Source organism: Balearica regulorum, chromosome 5 (genome assembly GCF_011004875.1).
Source record: "Balearica regulorum gibbericeps isolate bBalReg1 chromosome 5, bBalReg1.pri, whole genome shotgun sequence".
Lineage (NCBI taxonomy): Eukaryota > Metazoa > Chordata > Aves > Gruiformes > Gruidae > Balearica > Balearica regulorum.
Window position 1 is genome coordinate 4676555 of NC_046188.1, and position 21605 is coordinate 4698159.

At 45.8% G+C, this 21605-nt stretch overlaps 1 protein-coding gene across 3 annotated transcripts; it reads left to right on the forward strand.

Annotated features, from left to right (window-relative positions):
• The first annotated feature begins 325 nt into the window (after positions 1-325).
• On the forward strand, positions 326-11978 carry MAPK1IP1L (mitogen-activated protein kinase 1 interacting protein 1 like). Of its 3 annotated transcripts, XM_075753243.1 has the most exons (6): positions 380-450; positions 2415-2458; positions 6669-6745; positions 7572-7599; positions 8140-8853; positions 9316-11978. In XM_075753243.1, exons 2-6 carry the CDS (start codon positions 2426-2428, stop codon positions 9325-9327), a joined length of 864 nt encoding a protein of 287 aa, XP_075609358.1. In that variant the 5' UTR covers positions 380-450; positions 2415-2425; the 3' UTR covers positions 9328-11978. The 3 variants fall into 3 exon arrangements, with proteins under 3 accessions (XP_075609359.1, XP_075609358.1, XP_075609360.1); XM_075753244.1 differs by lacking the exons at positions 2415-2458; positions 6669-6745 and having other exon boundaries at positions 326-450; XM_075753245.1 differs by lacking the exons at positions 380-450; positions 6669-6745 and having other exon boundaries at positions 2436-2458.
• The last annotated feature ends 9627 nt before the right edge of the window (positions 11979-21605 follow it).

Sequence of the window (21605 nt, forward strand, 5' to 3'; positions counted from 1 at the left end):
GGTTCCGCTGGAAACACCCCTAGGTGGGCGGCGGAACGAATGCAGCCAACTATTCCCGACTGCCGTCGCTGCGAGGCCGCTGCCGGGCGGGGCAGGACCGCCTGTCCGGGGGGGACCGCGGGCCGCCGCCCGGATCCTGTCAGCGCCGCAGCCGCCCCTCTGCGCGCGGGGGCGGGAACGCACCACGTGACCGCGAGACCGCGCGGCGGGGGGGGTGGGGGTAGGGGGGTGGGGTTAGTGGGGTTGTCACGTGACCCGCAGCGGTGTGGGCGGGATGGGGGCGTGGTGCTCCTCAGGGGTGGGTGGGGCCAAGCGCGTGACCTTCCGGGCGGTGAGGAGGCGGGGCGTGTGACGCAGTTCCGCTTCCGCCTGGGCGTCGGGGTGGCGGTGGTGCTGCGGGCCGCCGCCTCCTGCCTCGCTCCCGGCCTGCGCCGCGCTCCTCCCGCACAGGTACCCGCCGTCGCGGAACGGCGCTCTGCCGCCCGGCCGGCCCCTCAGCCAGCGGGAGGGAGGGCCTGACCGAGGGGAGGAGGGAAAAGGGAGGGGGTTCCATCCCACACCCCAGCGGCGGAGCCGCCCCCGGGGACCGCAGGGCCGCAGCTGGCTCTTCCCCCTTCAAACCCCCCCGGGAGAGGCGGGCGGGGAGGTGTCGCCGCCTCTCCCAGCCCCGGCGAGCTCTGGAGGGTGGTACCGGGGGGGTCGCTGGCCTCGAGTGAATGGCAGAAGGCAGCCTCCGCCGCCCGGAGACCCGCCGCCTGGGGAGGGCGTATCGCCTCGGGGTGCCGGCCTAATGGCTGCTGCCGCTTTCGGTTCCGTGGGGCTGGCTTTGCTGGGCTCTGCAAAGCAAAGGAGAGGCGTTTGTAGCGGATCCTGTCTTCCTCCGTGTAACGGTGGTGGCTGCTGTGTCTTGCCTGGGTAAAATATCTTGTCGACGTGTATTTATGCTATGTGGCCGTAATCTATACGTGACAGTTTAAATGAATGTGAATCGCGTATAAGTGACTGTTTAACTTGAAGGTTTTTCACTAGAGAATGCGTTGGGGAAGTCAGCTTCTCGAAGCTGATACATTTTAATCAAATGTTGATATAGTTAAGGTAGCTGAAGTATACCAGGGAAGCTAACTACCTTCAAAGGGCACACTGCTTGGAGAGAGAACTACTTATCTGAAGGGTTTCACCTCTGAGAGAGAACTTGTTTCTAGGTGAATTCAGTGGAAAACAGTGTTGATCTGATGCTGTTCAACCTTAGAGTCAGTGAATGTAAGAGAAAAGTTAGCTCTCTTTTTTTTTTTTTAAACAAAAGAAAAAAACACACCCTGAAACTACCCTCCCCAAGACCTGTGGAGACCCGTGGCTGGTGTAAAAATTTGTGGTAAATATCAAAGCTAGAAGGGACTTCAGATAGTTTTGAAACTTGAGTTCATTCAGGTACATTTTAACAGCACCAAATCAAGATGTGAAAGATGCCAGCCATGCAGTGAGATTGTATCCTGAAAAGCAGTTATCTTGGAAAAGAGCCTTGGTAAAGGAACAGAAAGCTGTGTGGTTCTGTTTGTCACCAGTGAGGCTAGAACTGGAATATGACACACAGTTTTGATGTCTTTGTGGCAGGGGAAAAAAAAACCAACCTGTAGTGAGGATGTTTGATAGTCAGTCACACTTGGTCAGTGTGGTTATTTCATCCAAAACAAATAAAAATATTTAAGCTGATAATCTCTAAGTGTATAGCTTTGGTGGGAGGAGAGCACAAGTATTCTTTAAATAGATTTTACAGCTAGTTCAGGAAGACTTCTGAAGGATTGATAATTGGAAACTAAAGCTATAAATGAGAAATAAAGCACCTTTTAAAAAATGAGGATAGCATGATGAGAATGGGCTCCGTAGCTCTCGGGAAAGTTTAGAAGCCGTTATGGAAGATACATTTGAATTATTCTGAGCTGTTGGACTACTGGATCTTTTGCAAGATTCACAGGGTAGGATGATGTGGACAGGAGTAATCTTTGGCAGTGGAGACTTGCTGATCTCCACTGGTTTTGTATCACAGCTGGCACACAAACAAGCCACCTCAGGAGTGATGTACGTTTGCCGGGTTTGGAACCATCTGCTTGTAATGTGGTGACCAGCTGAAGTGATTAGGTTTGGTTGTGGTGGGGAGGCAGCTGTGAAACTGAATGGCCTGCCATGGGTGGAAAACCAGAACAGATTACAGTTCCTTATGGCTTTATATTTTACAGGTCTTGGAAACTGATAAGACCTCTATTTTGATTAGGTTTGGGTTTTTTTTTCTGGTAGCTGATAATTTATAGCAAATGCACTTACATGCATCGTGTTGGTTGTCGCTCTTAATTCTGTCCAGAAAATGTGAAAACTGAAAATCTGAAAATGAAAAATCTGACTTACCTCCTTTTTTTCAGTCAGGACAGACATGGGAAGGGGCAAAATGATCACCAAATCTCAGGTAGCTACTAATGATGTTGGGTTTTTTTCCCCTGCCAGCCTGTTTACTAGTTGTATTTATTCTCCCAGTGAATAAATGTGCAGATCAGACTAAACAATCGCATGGTCCGTGAATGTTGCTGAGAAGGCATTAAAGATAAGGAAAGGCCAGCTCTAAAATGTTGACGCTTAATGCCTGAAGGTAGGAGCTGCAGAAATTTGCATATTTTAGAAAACATTTAGAAGCTGTCAAAGATTTGGTGTCTCTTCCATTTCATCTGTATAGCTATGTTGGGTAGTTCTACTTATGTGGGCAGAAATCTTGTTGTAGATGAGGTTATGCTGGTAGGTATTAGTCATGTTACAGTGACAAAAGAACCTCTTTGCTGACAGAGCCATGCCACCCAGTGGAAATGCAGCGGAGCCTGTTGCATCTAGAAAGCATTTTTCTGTGTTTGAAAGATGATCTTGGAGACAGGAACTAAATCTGGCACGTCAAGTGTTCAAAAAATGTCATACAACTCAAAAAGAAAAAAGAAAACCAACTAGCAGTTGATGCTTCGTTTTTGGGTAGCTTTAGAAAAAAGAAAGAAAAAGTGTTTTGGACAGCTCTTTCTAACAGGAGTCTCTAGGGACCAGTGCTGGATAAAAGCCAGGAAAGGCAAGAGCATGGGAAAAAATGCTCCTGCATCCATCACTTTCAGTTGGGCTGGATGTGATCAAACACAGTTTAGAGCTTAAAAAACATGGTGGAGCTGTTTTGTTGTGGAAGCTGACAGATTTAGTGTGCCACACATAGCGCCACGCTTCCAGAAACGGGGTTTTCGCAACTGCTTCTCAACCTTCTTCCGTGTGGAGCTCGGCAGGCTTGCTTGTCTTCACCTACCTGCCGTTAATTCTCAGGAGGAGTTTGTGGGTGTCTGAGGGGCTTTGGACTCTGGCTTGAAGATTTTGCTGTGTATAGCTTCTGGGTAGGTGCAGTGGAAATCCTTCGTGCCTTCCCATCGCTCTTCAGGATAAAGGATGAAAAAGATGCTGCTCCTAGCTGCCTTTTTTTTTTTTTCTCCCCAGACATTGGTCACCTCTCTCTTTCCCTTGCTTTAGATTCGCACTTCTGGCCAGATGTGTTTTCAGAGGTGGCTGAGAAATGGTGCCCTGACCAGCTGATCTGGAACTGGCAGGCTCCTGCTTCTGGAAAGCAGGGGATGGTTCCAGGGGCGGCGGCCTTCAGAAAACAAAGGAAATTTTATCTTGCAGCACAGTGGATGCAAGCAGGACTTCAATTTGAAAATGCCGTCAGTTCTGTAGTCTTTCTACTCCCTGTCAAATTACTTAAACTCCTGAACCCTCCTTCTTCCATTCACTCTTTCTTCCCCCCAACTTGAGGAGAGAATAATTTGAAGTAGAGTTAAATGTAGCAAAACGGACGTCTCTGACATTGCTTTTCTTTGCTCGTATCAGTGCTTGTGCAGTGCTTTTCTAGGAAAGCTTCAAGAGAAAATGAGAGTGCATTTGTTAACTCTGCCAAGTCTAAAAATCTAGTCAAGACACCATTCAGTACATTTTTGTAAAATCTTGAGCCCACACATAATCGGTGGGGACTTTAAAATGGAGTTGCTTTGAGCTCTTCTGACTGAGAGTGTCTCTCAGTCTTAATTTGTGAGCTTGTGAATGCCTCGGGCAATACTTTTAGAAATATAATTGATATTTCTGTAAGGTTTTGATTGAAATTCTTCATACTAGTGTTGAACAGCTTTATGGAATGGAATATAAGCTCTAGACTTGAGTAAAAATCAGTTCATATGTTGTCTGAATGTGTCTAATGGTAATTTCAGTTTCTTTTTTATTAAATGAAGGTGGCAGTGCCTGGATTAAATGTATGTTTAAGAAATGTCCCTGAAGTAGGCCATCCTGTCTGCAAGAGGATCCTTGACATGCTTGGCGTTGACTCAGTTATGCCAAATGTTGCCAACAAATGTTGCTCTAGTCTGCTTGCCAAAGTAAAAAAGCCACTAAATCTCATTATAAGCTACTCTTAAGTATGCTTTTTTTTTTCTTCGTAAGTCTTGCAGCAGAATTGTTGCCTTAATTTTCATGGCACAGAAATATTTTGAAATTATCTGCTGACAAATATTGGGGATATGTGTTGATATTTTGTAAGCAGGCCTGTTTCGACTGTGTTCATCCACCACTTGGACTTGAATTTACTACTCTGTCACTTTTGTGACAAATCATGGTATTTTCTTCTGACAACTTCAGGTTTGTCTCCTCTCTCCTCTCTGTTGCAGCTTATGTTGTAACTTCTTCTGTGGGCTTTTTTCAGTCTCTTGTAGATCTGTTTTTCAGTTGGTCTTATCCCATCTTTTTATCTGCCTAGAGAAAGGAGGATTCTCTTGGCCTGTTTTGATGTCGCGTTTTTGCTAACCTGGGGTGGTTATGAATACATGTACATGCTCACTTATGTAAAAAAGTTATTGTACTTGACTCTATATTAATGATTGATTTCCTATATTTTGTGGGTTATTTTAAATAGCTTCTGTGTCTGCATAGGTAAACTGAACTACAGCGCCACTAAAAAGCAGATATCGACTCCTGATTATTGTTGAGCATAGTTCATTGCAAAAAGTAATAAATTCTTTTTAACATGAGAGGTATCTACTGAAGAGAAATTAAGGTTTTTCTGGTAGATGTCTCAAACAGCTGAGCTGTTAATGATGGGAGCAGAAACCACTTTCTTGATGTAGTTCAGTTGGTTTCTCAACTTGAAACAAATGGTCATTGATCTGACCAGTGTACCTCATCTGATACAAAGATTCAGGTATTTGTTGTTACTTGAAGGAACTACTGCTGTTAAAAGCTGATGTTGGAGCTTTAACGAACTTTCAGATTCACGCCATTAGCCACTGATTTCCACCAGGGCGCTAACTTTGTGGATGTGTATTTCTTAAAAGGTTTATTTAAATTATTAGGTGTTTCTTAAAAGGTTTATTTAAATTATTAGGTGTAACTCAGGAAGTTCACTGTGTTTCCACAGGGGGCTGGGTTGCTTGATGTGGTCATAAATAACTTGGGAAATGAGATGAGCAGTGTCTCGATATGAAGCTATTTGGGAAAGTAAGGATTAGGTAATAAATGGCAGATATAATTCAATGTCGATAAATCTGATGTAATTCAGAGTAGATAAATGTAGAACGGTGCATATAATTTCATATATAAAATGATGAGCTAACCCTTAACACTGAGGAATGAAATATTGCTGCAAAAATGTCAGTTCAGTAGTGATCAAAAAGCAGATGAAACATTAAGAAGTATTAGGAAGGAAATAGAGGACAAACCAGAACATAATTACGAAACTGTATAAATCAATGGTTATCCCACATCTTGAATCCTGTGTGGTTCGTTCTTGTCATTCATCTCAAAAGCTACAAAAGAATTGGAGCAACCTCAAAGAGAGGCAGTGAGAATAATCAAAGGTATGGAAAAGCTGCTGCACAAAGGTCAATGAAATAAACTAGAGCTCAGCCTGGAGAAGGAACAGCTGAAAGAAAATGGTAAAAATCTGTAGAATAATGAGCGGCATGGGCAGGGTGGATAAGAATAGACTTCATCAGCTGCAAGAATGAAGTAGCAACAACTGAAACTAGTAAGATCCAGGTTTAGAACAAAGGAGGAGGTGCCTTTTTGTGTAACAAATCCTTGCCAATGGATGTTGTAGGTGCAAGCGGGGAAGCTAGACGTGTTTGTGGAAAAGAAATTGTTTGAGGGTGGTTATTCCATAGAAATTGCCTACAACCTAGGAAGTCTCTGAGCTTGGAATCATTGAAGTATTGGGGTCATCCCTGTTGTTCTTCCCTACTGTCATTGCTGAAGATAAAATGGGATGCTGAGCTAAACGGCCCCTTGTTCTGATCCTGTACTATCTTAAGGTTAGGAAATTGTGTAGATTGTAAGAAACTTACCATACAGTTTCGGAGAAGACTCTAGTTTATCTGTGCATTATGTAATTGTTAATGTAATGGACCTTATAGCCTCCAGCAAATAGGTTTATCTGTACAAAGCTCAGTCCCTGAGACCAGTCTCTGTGTTAGAAGTCAGGCCTTCACCATCAGCAAGGGAAAACAAGGATTTTTTTTTTTTATAGGGATCCACTTGGCAGTAGTATTTGCGCTCTTATATTTTGCTTTTTTTTTTCTCCTCTTTCATTCCTTTTTATCTTCTATGCTCTCCCCTAGAACTTTCTGGCTGCACTGGGGCGTGTCCACCTACTCCACCTGCTCTTGGTCATCCTTTCAAGAGTTCTTCACCTCTAGTCAGTATTTGTTGTCAGTCAAACTGAATATTACTTGAGGTTATATATCAGCTTCCCTTTCGTATGGCTCTTAAAGATTGACAAAGCCAACCAGTTTTCATTGTGCTGAAGCTCAGGAAAGCTTTACGTGCAGTAGTTGCCTTCATGGAAAGATAACACATGACTCATTGCTCCTTGTTTTCAGTATTTCTTGTGTTGAAAGGTTAGAAGCTAGGTATGCATTAATGACACCGTGGCCGTGTCTACGTTCAGTTAAGGCTAGCTAGCCAGAGTCAGTGAATGTAAATAATAGCATCCACTACCTTTAGTATGTTCTGAAATAATTGGAGGATATTAGCAAACTATAGGTCTTTTATTTCTGACAGTAAGATCTGCATGGGGATTTAATCATGTTTTGGTTTAGATGTGTTAACTTCACCTGCAAGCAGCCTGCCATAACTTTTCTGAGTCCCAGTTTAGAAAAGACCTTGAATGCTTCACAGGCATCACTGTCTGGGTAGGCTGCCTACTTGCTATGAATATTTGAAATATTTTTTCTTAGCGTAATGTGACCCATTTACATTATGTGTCGGTCCTCTCTGAGATGAGATGGGTAGAGGCTGAAGACTTTTCTTCTCGTGAGAACTTTATCAAGAGGAAAGTGTTTGAGTAGCACCCATCTGTATGGGTCAGAGTCATTAAAACAAAGCCACTGCTAAGAAGTGCTGCCAGTTCAACACTTACTGTGGTTTGAATGAGACAAATGTAGAGTTTGTCTCGTGAGCTCTTGCTTGAAATACTTTTATTATTTTCAACAAATTTCACTTTATCTTACCTTACTTTTCAGCAAAATGTCTGGAACTGATGATTTTTCGGTAAGTAACAGTTTTTCTTTCCTGAAGATCAGCCAGTTGTGTTACTTCATTCTAAAAGTTGACGTGCTTTTTCAAGAAGAAGGGGAGCTTACAGTTGAGAGGCGATTTCCTCTGTATTCCAGTTGCGGTGTTTTCCTTTTGGGTAGATGTAGCAATCTGTGGACTGAACATATGATGCTGTTAGGTGCCTTGTGGGTTCTCTTCTGCTGTGATATTAACAAAGGAGTTGCGCTTTAATACTGTCAGAATAGCTATAATGGAAATCTATGAAAATCTTTTTGGATTTGCGCTGAAATTGCTCATTGCTATGTGTGGTAGGTTGCCTTTTATCTTTGGTTTTCTAACTGCAGCATGTCAGAATGCCTTTTCTACCTTAATGATAGAAGCTGCGCAAAAATGAATGTAATCATCTCTGTGCAGCCACAAAGAACTCTTCTCCTCCCATTTTGGCAACTGAAACATATACACGTAGCGGGTGAATATCTGCAACTACCAAGTCCAGTAGGCATTTTACATTCTCACTGACGCTTTATCTTTTAGTTGGCAGATGCTTTACCAGATCAGTCGCCTGCTAAAACCTGCAAAGTGAGCAGTACAAAACCTGGTCAACAGCCTGGTCAGCCACCACAGGCTTGGCCAGCTTCAAATCCTTGGAACAACCCAAGCGCTCCGCCTACGGCGCCAACCGGACTGCCACCAAACACGTCTGCTTCCAGTGTGCCATTCGGACCTCCGCCCACAGGAATGTATCCTTCAATGCCCCCTGGACCGCCTGCTCCATTTCCTCCTCCTCCTACTGGACCCTCTTGCCCTCCTCCTGGTGGTCCATATCCACCCCCAACTGTGCCAGGTCCAGTCCCACCAGGGCAATATCCTCCACCAAATATGCCCTTTCCAGAGCTTCCAAGACCTTATGGTGGTCCAACAGAGCCAGCTGCACCTCCTGCTCCTGTTGGGCCATGGGGATCCATGCCCTCTGGAGCATGGGGACCAACAATGGGAGGGCAGTATCCTGCACCTAGCATGCCATATCCACCCCCAGGGCCATATTCCGCTCCTACCCAGACTCCAGGGGCTGCGCCAACAGTACCATGGGGTACAGTTCCACCTGGAACATGGGGACCTTCACCACCAGGTCCATTTCCTCCACCCACAGGATCATATCCAGCTCCAGGACTATATCCTACGCCCCCTAATCCTTTTCAAGTGCCATCTGGTCCTGCTGGTGCTCCATCAATGCCTGGTGGTCCCCATGTGAGTATTTGATTTTGGTCTTGGAATTACTCTAAAATGTTATGCTTTTAAGTATGGAAATTCAGTAGCGTAACACCTACTAGTGCAGGTAAGGAATTTCAGCACATCTGTCTTACTTCTGTAGTCACTGGAATAATAGCCAGCTTCTTAAATGCCTAACTAAATATACCAGAACAGTGAAATTATATCAAGCTGGAGTGTGTCTAAGCATCACAGTACGGTGGTCTTCCACTACTTGGAAAGCCTTCTCTAAAAGGCAAAGAAGGGGGGGGAAGCCTTGTAATAATTTCTGAAAGAGAAAATATTCTGGTCTCTGTAGTCTAGAGAGATTGCTGCTAGGGCACATAGGGAGTGAGGAACAAATTATAAGGATGATTTTGTTTTTAATTAAGAATTTTTGTAACTGTGAATTAAGTGCTTTGTGAAAAGCCTGTATTGACCATGAATTATTGTCTCTTGCAGCCTTACCGTTGAATACATTCTGGGCAACAAAATACTGTAGCTTTCCACCTTCATCCACTACTTACAGAGATTTTTACAGTTTTTGTTTCAGTAATGTTTGGGGCTATGAAGAATACTTGCCTCTTGTATGTGCATTTGAGGTATGAAGGAGCAGTTTGCATAAATTCACCTTGCTCGTATGCTGGCATAATTGGTTTAATAAAATGAATTACGAAGAGCAGAATTAAAACTAATACCTGTGGTTCTTATGTTGGCAAGTATTCCTTGGAAAAATGGGAGGTGCCAAGTAAGGATTATAAAGAATCGGGCCCAAGGACTTAAAAAAAACCCCGTTAATTCTTAAATTTCCATGAATGCTTTAAGTCTTGTTGCCAGACTTGTGCTGGTCACTGAATGGATGAATAGTCATATCTTGTCTATTTTCAGGTTATTCTAAAATGTTAATAAAGTGTTTCAAGATTTTTGTCAAGAAATCTAATTTTTGAACATGCTACAGTAATTCAAACTAAAGAGACAGAGCATGTGAACTTGAAGGTTTTCTCAGCATTTTGTATATACTCAAAACAATTGCTCAGTCTGGGACTACGGAAGCGAAGATACGCATTTGAAATACTCGGTCTGACTTGTCAGCGCACTGTTCGTGTTCACAAACAGGCATTTATGTGCAAATTAAATAACCTGGATGTGCAGTTAACTTTGAATCAACAAATGTGAGTTTTATGCATGCAAATGAGGACATCATTTTGCCAGTTCTCATTCTGTGGTGGTTGGAAGTTTGACTTGGTCTGTGTAAAGAGAAACTGATTCCCACTTAGGTACTTCCCTATTTCTAACCTGGGTTCTAGTCATTTAAAATTTGACTTTGGTGAGTTGTGTAAACTTGGCAGAGTCTTTCAGAGTCCCTGGAAACTGAACTTGAGCTTAAAAGATCAAAAAAACCCCCAACCTGACAATTCCCTTCCCGGCGGTTTTTGGCACAGTGTTTAGTTCTGTTGGCTACAAAGATCCTTATTGCCACAGTTGAAAATGAGGAGGTCTCACTGGGGCTCTGCTGAATATTGTAATGAGGAGTTGTCCTCTGTTCTCAGCTAGGTGTCTGCATACCTCACTGAGTAAGTGTAATTTGGGAGGAATTGAATGTCTGGCAGCCTGCGCACTGCTGTGTAGCTGTTTCCCCCCCCCTCTGAAGGGGCAACGCAGTAAGTTTTCATATTCCTGCCGTATCTGTGCAAAGCGCATGCAAGGGGTTCGCTGCGGTCACCCAGACACACAGCCACGTGTCGGTGAGGAGTTCTGGCACTCTTTGTGGTACTTCATAGCCTAGATTTTCACTGTGGACAGTTTGTTTTATCCCCAGCTGGGGATATCCTAACTTAGCCTCTGTAGGTAGAATTAGCAACAGATTTTGCTTAACATCATTGCTCATTAGGGAGTCTTTGTATCATGGAACTGTGAAAGCGAGTTAATTCTCTTCCAGTACCTTATCGTGGCTTCCTGCATGCATGTGATGGACTTCTTAAAAACAAATGGGGTAACCTGGTGGTGATGCTTGTCACTACTCTTAGCCTTTATGGCAAAGTCCTGCAATATTTTTGCAGAAGAAAGCGGTCAGCTTAGCTGTGGCTGTTTTAATGTCATGAAAGCTAATAGCAAAGGGACATGTATTTTTTTGTTTCAGGAAGACAATACTGGAGCTGAACAAAAATCCTTAGTATTTCAGCTTAAACCCTGACATCTTTAACCCTAGAAATAGGAACCAAAAGTGCAAGTCTTCACTAACCTTAAACAAGCCCCACTTGCCCCCCCCCGACACCAAACAACAGATTTGGCTTAGATCTTGGCAAGACTGATTAAAAATAAACATGGGAGGACATCGACTACATTTGCTCAAGTGCTTTTTTTTTTTTTTTCCATACCTGCAGCCTTAGATTATAAATCGATGTAATGAAAAAACATTTATTCCAACTGCATGGATCATGCAGTAGCAGCACTCCAGTTTGAAATTGCTCTGGCGGTATGTCTGCAGGCAATGGGAAGAAGTAGGAAAGGATAAAGCAAACGTAGCAAGTAATGATTTTTTGGAAAGGGGATTTGTAAAAGTAACTAGACTTCTAGGTTCTTCCTGAAATAGGCAGGATTTATTACTGGAACATTTAGGCTAAAATTCAGTATATATGGGATGTTCTTCAATGTATATTCGTATTTCTTGAGGTCATGAAAACTGTTTCATAACCCCTTTGTTTTTGTGAGCAAAGTTCTTTGCATAGCAGTGAAAAGGGTATACCTGTTAATCTATTGTGTAAAAACTCAAGTTGTCACTATATACCGTGTAGTAACTTTATCACATGTTATGTCAAGTGTGAGCAACTTCTGGCCTGAAGCTTTTGCAATGGAATTTGTACATTTCTATGCATCATTTGAGTTAAATTGCTGAGAAGTTCATTTTGACTTGTGCTTTGAGATTGACATACTGCATTTGTTTACAATAAGAAATATAAGCAATCACATCTTTAAAGTATAGATTATCACCTGCTGCTGTATTTTCTTTAGATGAAACAAATATTGCTGTATGATAGTGAGAAGCTATAAATACAGGATTTGATATTTTTTTGAAAATGCTGTCACTTTTGTATAAGATTAGACATTAAACGTATTTTCAAGACTGTCGTGTTTACTGTTTTTCAATTACTGCTTTTGACATGCTTGTGTAGACTTTTGCCTTGAATGAATAGTAAAAATAGGACATCCTTGATTTGCAAAGACTGAATATAAAATCAGAATGACTTGACTTCTGTGAGTGTTTTTCCTCTTCCTTTTCGGATTTTTGCAGCCTGTGCATAAGGCATATGAAGCGTGGATGTGACCGTTGTTATATTGTAGCATGTCATTCTCAGGTATTGCTTGTTCGCATACTGCCTTGGTCATTAAGAGAAAAAAAAAAAGACCTGATCTTGTTTGTTCTAGAAGAGGAATGGGACTTATTTTTCACCTGTGAAGAACATGCTGTGTTTGTTTTCTTTGATTTTTCCCCTGGCTCTGAACAATTTCTATGCTAGATTGACACATCTGGATGTGGTAAGTGACCTGCAAACCAATATTTTTATAAGCTTATCGGGAGTTTGATGGGATAGGGTGGATAACAAACTCCAGGGCTTGGCAGCGGCACGAACTACCAAGCGTGGGCATCGCTCCATTTACATCATTCGCATATAGTGGCTTGCGGAACGGTTCACACTGAGCTGGCTGCTGCTGCTGCCTTTGTTCACACCTTCAGCCTTTCTGGAAGGTAAAAATAGCAGCAGCGAGCAGTAAAGAGTGGGAACAAAAATATTTATCCACTTTAAGGCTTAGAAAACAAGCTCCTGTTAACGCACCGAATGTAATCCTTACATCTCTTAATGAACCATACAATTACGGCATCGTCCTCTCCTCTGGATTCCTCAGATGAATTGTCTCCTTGCAACTCTTTTGCACTGGTAGAGATGAGGACGTGGCTGTGCTGATCCACTGATGTTAATTCTTACTGCCCTGCAGGCCCAAAAAACTGGAATCAAATTTTTGGGGGGGGGGTATCTGACAAGTGATACTTATCTACATAACTCATAGGGGAGTACGTAGCTTTGACAAACTACTTGCAAAGGGAGTAAGTACGTGCACGGTTAGATCCACAGCGTAGGCGGTGTTAGTTCTGGTCTACTGTGGCGAAGGCAGAAGCTTAAACTCTCTGCAGGCAAGTTCAGACCTGTTTGTGCAGGGACTGATTCAGTGACCAACCTGCTTAAAATTGCCTCTTGGGCCTGTAGGGAAGCACAAAACTGTTCATACATACTTCTCTTAATAGCACCTTTCCTGTTTCTGAAGTTGAGCACAAAATTCCAATTATTAGGATGCCACTCCATACCCTTCAAACAGCCGTCACTTGCCAGGTGCGTAACAGATGAATGTGTTCGGTGTCATCTGGCAAATCAAGAAATGAGTTTCAATTTTAATACAAGTTTCTAATCAACTCGTACGTGCTGCAAGATTAGCTGTCAGCACGTTACACAACGCAGCATGCTTTACCTCGAGACACCCAGTGAACGCTCTCGAGTGGACTTGGATCGGAGGTGCTCGGTGGGTGGGTGGAGGTGTGAGAGCTCTGCACCCAGCCGTCGCTGTGCCTGGGGTGTGTGTAGGTGTGCCCCGCTCAAGGTCGTGGTCTGAAGAGGGATAACGCCTGGATAGACGTGATGTGTGCGGGGTTCGCTTCCCAAATTTTCGAGGTGGGAGGATCAACTATGACTTTTCCTCACAATTCAGTGGAATTTGATTTAACTTGATCTAAAAACGCACATGTGCGCACACACATGTTAAGCTGGTAACAGCCAGGTAAAATTGTCTTTTTTTCTTTTTATTTTTCGGTCACTCTTGCCTGCAGAATATCTCGGGTAGGCGGGAAATCCAGCGTGAGAGACAGTACACTGTCGAGAGCGGGTACATTTGTTTCAGACATCTGCCGATTGTTCAATTTGGCCCATTTTGTGACAGCGAAGACAGAAGAACAGGGACTTTGTATCCCCTGCGCAGCAGATCATAACATACAGCTGAGTTACAAGTTACACCTAGATAAGGGACAGTCAGTGTAATTGTACAAACACTTTGGTTGTGTAGTCTCACCGCCCGAAGGGTAACCTCCCTGCTCAATGATTGAGAGAGAAAACAGCAGTACCTGCGTTTCTCTCCTCTTTCTGGTTTCTCGTGCCACTCGCAGGCAGGTGGCATGCCTTTGGCTTTCCTTTCAGGTCCTGTTGTCTGCACCAGATCTTACCTACTCCAGCAGATTCGTGTTTTTGAGGTGGAGATTTATCTCGTAGCACTTAGCTTGACCCAAGAGTTTAAGGGTTGTGCCATCCATCACCGAGTTTGTTTCACTTGGCAGTAATGATGACTTAGCATATGTCTCCCTATCTCTTCCCTCTGCCACCACCCTGGTTACTTTTAAACCAGTTCCTTCTCTGATACAATCCCGTGGACATCCCACAGCCGCCTCAGCAGTGTAAATGGGACCATGGCCATGGCGAGGAGACGCTTGTGTTTGTCTGTCACTGAGAGGAAGCTCAGCCAGAAGAGCTGGAGCACGTGTCCACCTTGAGCATTTAATGTTGGAGGAACTCTGAGCTATTTAAATTACTAAAGGACGGATCTTGAGGGGGAGGCTGGGTAGAAGTGGGGTACTCTGCTGGACCCAGCATCCTCAGCCTGAAATGGGGGGGGAATTACTTTAGTTTTGAAGAGGAAAATTCCTGCTGGGGGTGGAGACCACATCCTAAAGCAAACACCAGCTCATATTGCTGCAAAACTGGATGGCGGCCTGAGGTTAAGCAAGAGAGTCAGAGCAGCAACAAGGAGAAACTTTGTCACCGTGAGGATGGTCAAGCGTTGGGGCGGGTTGCCCAAAGAGCTTGTGCGGTCTCTGTCTTTGGAGGGTGGGCTGGATAAACCCCGGAGCAGCCTGGGCTGACCTGGGACCTGGCCCTGCTCCGAGCGGGGATTAGGAACCTCCTGGTGTCCCTTCCCACCACCATAACCCCATGATTCTAAGTTCATGCTGTTCCACGTCTGATTAAAAGCAAACATGGAATTTATCCCTTCTTTAAACAAATTCAGAAGGTGACAAATGGCCACCGATGGCATTTGTGATTTCTTGGGCTTACTCTGGCTCATTAATGCAGTGTTGTTCTGGGGTAGATCTATGGCTCCCAGTGGCAACCCGGTATGTGCTACCAAGGGGTGATGTGTCAGGACACTCCATTTTGCAAAGCTGTTAACGGGTAATGAAAAGTAAAACTGTATTATGGTGCCTTTTCGCAAAAATGTGCTTAATTTGCATGATGCGCAAGGCTTTCTATAGCACTTTGTATGCTGGAAATTGCTCAGAGGGGGGTTGAACCCTGTGCTTTCTCATCTGCCTGTGTTCCTTCAGTTACGGGGCAACCCTCTCCAGCGCAGAAAAACTGGCAGAATATCCTATTTTAAATTTGCTTAGAAGTGGGAAGAATTAATGCTTTAATATCCTGGTGGTGCTTCTCACTGCACATTGGGCTGTGTAAAACCAGAGGAGACCAAGTTGATGATCTTGAAAGCTTTTTAATCCAGGCGCTTTGAAGTCTTAGCAGCTTCCACTTCACACTTTCATGTTTGCATTTCAACTCTGATGCTGTCCCCGATTTCCCACTCGGAAAGCTGAGCATGAGCAACACGGCGTAACTGGGAACACGGGGATGATGCATCAGTAGGTCTGAGCCGCTGCTGCAGTCATAGAATCATAGAATGGTTTGGGTTGGAAGGGACCTCAAAGATCGACTAGTTCCACCTCCCTGCTGTGGGCAGGGCCACCCTCCACTAGACCACGTTGCCCAAAGCATCGCCTTGATGCTCTCCTGTTGGTCCTACCGGCTGTCAGAGTAAGTAGTTGCTAAAAAGAGAGTCTGTGGAGTGACATCAAGCCAAAACCGCTCTGAGCGGGTCAAAGAAAAATCAGATGCTGGAAAGCATTGACCACCATTGACCTGCTGGGAAGCAGCACTGTGGAGAAGGACCTGGGAGTCCTGGTGGACAAAAAGCTCGGCAGGACCAGCAATGTGCCCTCGCGGCCAAGAAGGCAAATGGTTTCCTGGGGCACATTGAGAAGACCGTGGCCAGCAGGTCAAGGGAGGTTCTCAACCCCCTCTGCTTTGCCCTGGTGAGGCCACATCTGGAGTGCTGTGTCCAGTGCTGGGCTCCCCAGTTCAAGACAGACAGGGAGCTACTGGAGAGAGTCCAGCGGAGCGCTGCGAGGATGATGAGGGGACTGGAGCATCTCTGGTATGAGGGAAGGCTGGGAGAGCTGGGGCTGGTTAGTCTGGAGGAGAGCAGACAGAGGGGATCTCATCAATACTTAGCAATATCTAAAGGGGGGGTGTCTAGAGGAAGGGGCCAGACTCTTCTCCGTGGTGCCCAGCGACAGGACAAGGGGCAATGGGCACAAACTGGAACACAGGAAGGTCCATCTCAACATGAGGAAAAACTTTGAGGTGACCGAGCGCTGGGACAGGCTGCCCAGAGGGGTTGTGGAGTCTCAAAACCCGCCTGGACGCGATTCTGTGCAACCTGCTCTGGGTGATCCTGCTCTAGCAGGGGGGTTGGACTAGATGATCTCCAGAGCTCCCTTCCAACCCCGACCAATCTGCGAAAAATGAGTTGGAAAAATTTACTGGTGTGTAAAAGCCAAGCCTGATGTGGTCCCTCTGGTTTTTTTTTTTGCTCTCAGAGCTGGCAGCTGCATGTCCCCCGTCCTGCTGCCATCAGAGGGCAGTGGTGCTGCTCCCCAGCTTCTCCTCCCGGGCAGGCTGCATCTGCTCTTGATTAGTTGTAATATTGAACCTGACCAAAAAAAAAAAAAAAAAAAAAGAGGAAAACCACCCACATTTTAGTGACTTACAGTGCTGTTTGGGAGACAGCGTTATAATTCTCACCCTTGCGCAGACTCGTGTTAAACCGCGTTTGGTTTGACTTCTGCGGGAAGATGACAAACGCTGTACACGAGCTTTAACTCTGGGCCCCGTTTAGTGTAAGGTTTCATAGGAGAGCGAATTTCTGTGCTCTGCAAAAATCTGGTATCAAAGGCAGGGTGGCAAAGAAGGAGCCTCTGCTAACCTGCCTCTTGCGATGCTCTTCCTTTCCCTTCCCCTCTGGTTTCCTGAGCTACAGTAAAAGCCGCCCATCGCTGTTGTAATAAAGTTATTTAAAGTAAAATCTTCGGAGCGGTTGGCACTTTAGGCTGGATTAGTTTTCTGTAAGGTCGAACGCGTTGGCTGTGTGTTTGGGCAAGCATGGCCAGGAAAAGCACCAGGAGCTCGTCTTTTTGATGGCCACAAGCCATGGGGGTCTTTCACCCCGTCTGCACAGGCACTGGGCATCGCCGTAGGGATTTCTCATCCGGTTATTATTTAATAACGTCAGGACAAAGAACCTTCCTTACGGGCCGTCGGGGCAGCTCAGGAGGACGACGGAGTTACTATTAAGTTTGAAGGTGGAGGGGCTCGAGGGCTTTTGTAAATCTTCATGGACACAAATTGCTACAAGTCTCGTTTAACACTCGGAGAGCAGCTGAATGCTCAACGCGTCAAACGCAAAGTGCTTCTCATTTATTCGTCCTTAATAACACAAAAGCTTTCACCTGTAGCATGGTTTTGCTCATCTACAGCATCGGTGTGCGTGAAGCTTTCGGGGGCGGGGTGGTGGTGGACTTGCCCTTCTGGCGCTGTCGGGACAGGAGGGAACTGGCGGAGCTGCGCTTCGCACCACCACTCGCTTTTCTAGGAGAAGGAAGCTGCAAAAGCAGGAGTTTTGCTTTGTGCTTTGTAAAGAGACAACAACAGGGAGGTTCTACAGGAAAAAGAGCAAGTCCGGACTTGTTTGTACGTGTGAAGGTACCTGTGAGCAGCAGGGATGGTGCTGCGAGCATCGATGCTCTTTATCAGCTGCCTTCGCTTTCGCTACCGTCAAACTTGAGTTATTGAAGTTCTCAACCTTCCTCCGCGTTGAATTTTTCACCAGAGCAAGGCACTGTGGGGTCGGGGGGGGGGTAGTAATGCTGCCAAGGAAGGTCTTGAATGAGCCACCTCCCCAAAAAGGGCTGTTTGGTCCTGTGCAGGAGGCTGTTTTCAGCAGTCCTGGGGGGGGGACATCGCATAAACCTGGCGGGTCACGGAGGAGAGTCCCGCTGCCTGCTTTCGCTGCGATGCCCTTTTTTTATTGAGACGGAGAGTCGGAGGTGACTCAGCCGCTGGCACGCGGGGCTGAAACTGAGGTGCCACCTCGGGGAGGTGCGGCGTGCGGCTCCCCAGAGGCATTTGTGGCACTCGGAACCTCATTCCCGCATCTGGGAAAGGCGGTGACGGCGTCGTGGTTCCCGTCCCCCAGCCCGGGAGGCTGCACGGTGGGGGGAAGGAGAGACGGCGGTTGGATTTAGCCCCTCGGGATTGCGCCGGGCACGGCCTCGGTGGTAGATTTGCGGCCCAAACGCTGCGTGTGACGGTTGCTGCCGACCCCACGCACCAGCCAGGCCACAGGAATCAGGAGACTGATAAAATCACGTGGATGTGCGTTGTTCTGCTCTGTAAAGGGAGTGCATCTCTCGTGCTTCTTGCCCTCTAAATTAATTTCCTTCCCAGCAGTTTACTGTCAAGAAGACGGAGGAGAAGCAGCTTTCTGTTCATTCATTTCCAATAAGCAGTTTAAAATTATTCTTTTAAAGTCATTTAACTTTATAGAGATAGGTCTCCCATTGAGGTGGGGGCTTTTGCCTCTGGGAGACTCAGTATCCGCAAGAATAGAAGACGCGGAAGACGACGTGGACTCCTGACATGAGTCAGCATAAAGGGTACTGGGACCGAGTAACGGGTTGGTCATTCTGCGTTGTAATTGCAAATTGTCATTTGTGTGTATGTGTACATATATATATATGTATTTTTAATGTAAAAATATATTTATTTTAAACTGTTCTTCAAAACAAATCAACCCTCAAACCTTTAGCAACTGAACTCAGCATCCTCCTGCCCGCTCCCACAGAGGACGGGGGCTGCCTGAGCGTCCATTCTCCACTAATTTTTTTTTTTTTTTATCTTTTAAACTGCCGCAGTATGTAGTTAATTAACGTAAACGTCGCCGTAATGCCATTGCAGGCAAGCCCCTCACTAGGCGGTAGAGCGTCGAGGCTATCGCAGAGCAGGCAAATCCCCCCCATGTAAAATGGCGAACACTGAATCATCATGAAGTATTATAGCTGTCTGGTTCTGTCTAATGATAAATGCTTTTGTCTGTTTTTATATAAAGAGTTTCCTTTCCATCTACTCTGCTTTATCATTTACTTTTTTTGTAAACAACCAAACCTACATATTTTCTGTTTAAGGAACTGGCAGCAAATCTTAGACTTTTATCATCTTCTGCAAGATGATGTCTAGCTTCTTGCTAGAAGGAAATGTGTAATAATACATGTTGTTGTACAGTGTAATGGTGCCTGAGTGCCTGGGGACCCCGAGCTGGTGGGTGAGTTACTCCCAGTCCTGGACTGACCCTGAGCCCATTGTGGAATGGAGCTAATTAGCTCATGTCTTATTACTGGGTCGGCGTTAAATATCGCGTGGCACTCGCGTGCTGTCAGATAAACGCTGGGCATTTTGAAGTGGGGAAAGTAAATTGTGTTTAGAGAATGCGCTTGGCTGCAGCACAGGGCACATCGGAGCGTGCATCCCTAAGGAACGGTGTGACCTGACGGCCGAGCCGTCTGCTGGGTCTTCTCTCTCCCCCATCCCTTGGGTTTGCGATTCGGGGCTTTAAATTGTACGCGGGGTTGCGTTTTACATGGAGTCTCTAAACCAAACCGGATACATACGAGCGCTTAAAGAACAAACAACAAATATACACCTGTTCTTCAGCAATTACTATTTTTTTTTATCCACTTTGGAAAAGCGGCCAGCCCCGGGTTGCGGGGCCGTGCATCACAAAGCGTTGCAACGCTGCAAGCGAGAGACGCGATTGCCGTGACTTACGTCTCGTACAGAACCGGTGCGTTCGTGCGCTGCCTGGCTTGCTTAGTGCTCTGGCAATAAACCCGGCTGCTCTCTTTTCTCCATCCCGAGAGGCGAAGCTTGGAAACGAGAGTCATCCCACCAACGTGTCCGACCATGTGAGTCACAACGCGGTGACTCAGCTGAAGTGGAGCAAAGAGAAACGCAGACGGTTCATAGCTCCGCACGCAAAGGGCGCTCAGCACCCACCCCAGGAATGCTGAAGAGATGTTCACTTCTTGCCCTCGCTGCTTTTGATTTGGTCTCCCTTTTAGTCAAGCATTTTTTTTAACACACTGTTATTTGTTGCGTAACTGGAAGCGCAAAGTTTACGGCATTGGAACTGGAAAAAAACCCAGGCGAACGTCTTCGGTAAACGTTTGGAGCCTTCGAGTGAACCCCTGAAAATAGAAATACAGGTTTTTCATTAAAATATCTCTTGCCTAGGACGTTTGGGGGTGTCTCAGGGAAGAAGGGACAAAGCAGAACACCGAGTTAATACAGCCTTATCCGGGGAGGCAGAAGTCACCCGTACCTGCCTGAAAACACTCAGTGCGTGTCACGTTAATCAATCAGCTTCACAACCCTGTTAACTCTTGATTAATCCGCTCTGCGAAATGCCGTGCTTTAGGCAGATGCTGGAGCAAGGACTTGTCGGATTGTTCTGAAGAGCGGTGATCTCCTCCTGCTTGTCTTACGGGCTCAGGGATACCCATATAATGTGGCAGGGATCCTGCCACCCTCCTGGCTGAAATCCTCTGCGGGTGCCTTTGCCCCAAGCCATCCCCACGGACACCCCGCAGCGTGTATTTGCTGTGGTGAGGTCTGGGTGCTGGGGGAGGCGGGAGGAGCAGCGGTCCCCGGTTAAGCATCGCCCGGGGGCTCCCTCGGGCGTCCCTGGCGTCTCCCGTCGGCCCACGGCGTTTTTGCAGCCTTAGCTTTGCTCCGAGTCCCTGTGACAGGTATTACACAAGGGTGAAGGATGCTGAATTCCAGGCTGGCGCCCCAGCAGAGAGGCAGCTGCCCTCTTTTAAAGCCCAATCTTTTAGATAAGCAGAGAAGTGAACTGGAAGAAGTTATACTAAAATTCATTAAAACCAAACTCAACAGATTTTTGGCCTTTTTTTTTGGTTCCAGCTAAGCCATTTAGTTCAGCTTTTGCCCTAAAGAACTAGTTTCTAATGACACCAATTAAAGTGTGCGGCCCTTAATAACATGCTTTAACTTTCGGTCAGCCCTGAAGTGGTCAGGAGTTGGACCAGATGATCATCGTAGGTCCCTTCCAACAGAAATCTCCTCTCCTCTCCTCTCCTCTCCTCTCCTCTCCTCTCCTCTCCTCTCCTCTCCTCTCCTCTCCTCTCCTCTCCTCTCCTCTCCTCTCCTCTCCTCTCCTCTCCTCTCCTCTCCTCTCCTCCTCTCCTCTCCTCTCCTCTCCTCTCCTCTCCTCTCCTCTCCTCTCCTCTCGCAGCAGATCAGTATTTTAGCGGGACAAACACGCCTTTTTCTTTTCTATTCCTTTAAGCTGTGAAGCCAGTTGAGCAAATAGGAGAGGATTCACCCTTAACCCGCAGGAAAATTGGGCTCGTTGGAATTACAGCTGCCGTTACCAGCTTCCCAGCATCCGTCCTCCGCCGGCCTTGCTGCTTTGGGTGAAAAACAAAGCTTTTTGGGTTGGGTTTTTTTTTTTGTGTGTTTGGTTTT

What these genes read in the sequence shown, in the direction of transcription:
- MAPK1IP1L (XM_075753243.1), top strand. Translation starts at nt 2,426, where the DNA reads ATGGGAAGGGGCAAAATGATCACCAAATCTCAG. An exon ending in AAATGATCACCAAATCTCAG is followed by an intron (nt 2,459 to 6,668) that starts GTAGCTACTAAT and finishes GCTCTCCCCTAG; the next exon opens with AACTTTCTGGCTGCACTGGG. An exon ending in TCAAGAGTTCTTCACCTCTA is followed by an intron (nt 6,746 to 7,571) that starts GTCAGTATTTGT and finishes CTTACTTTTCAG; the next exon opens with CAAAATGTCTGGAACTGATG.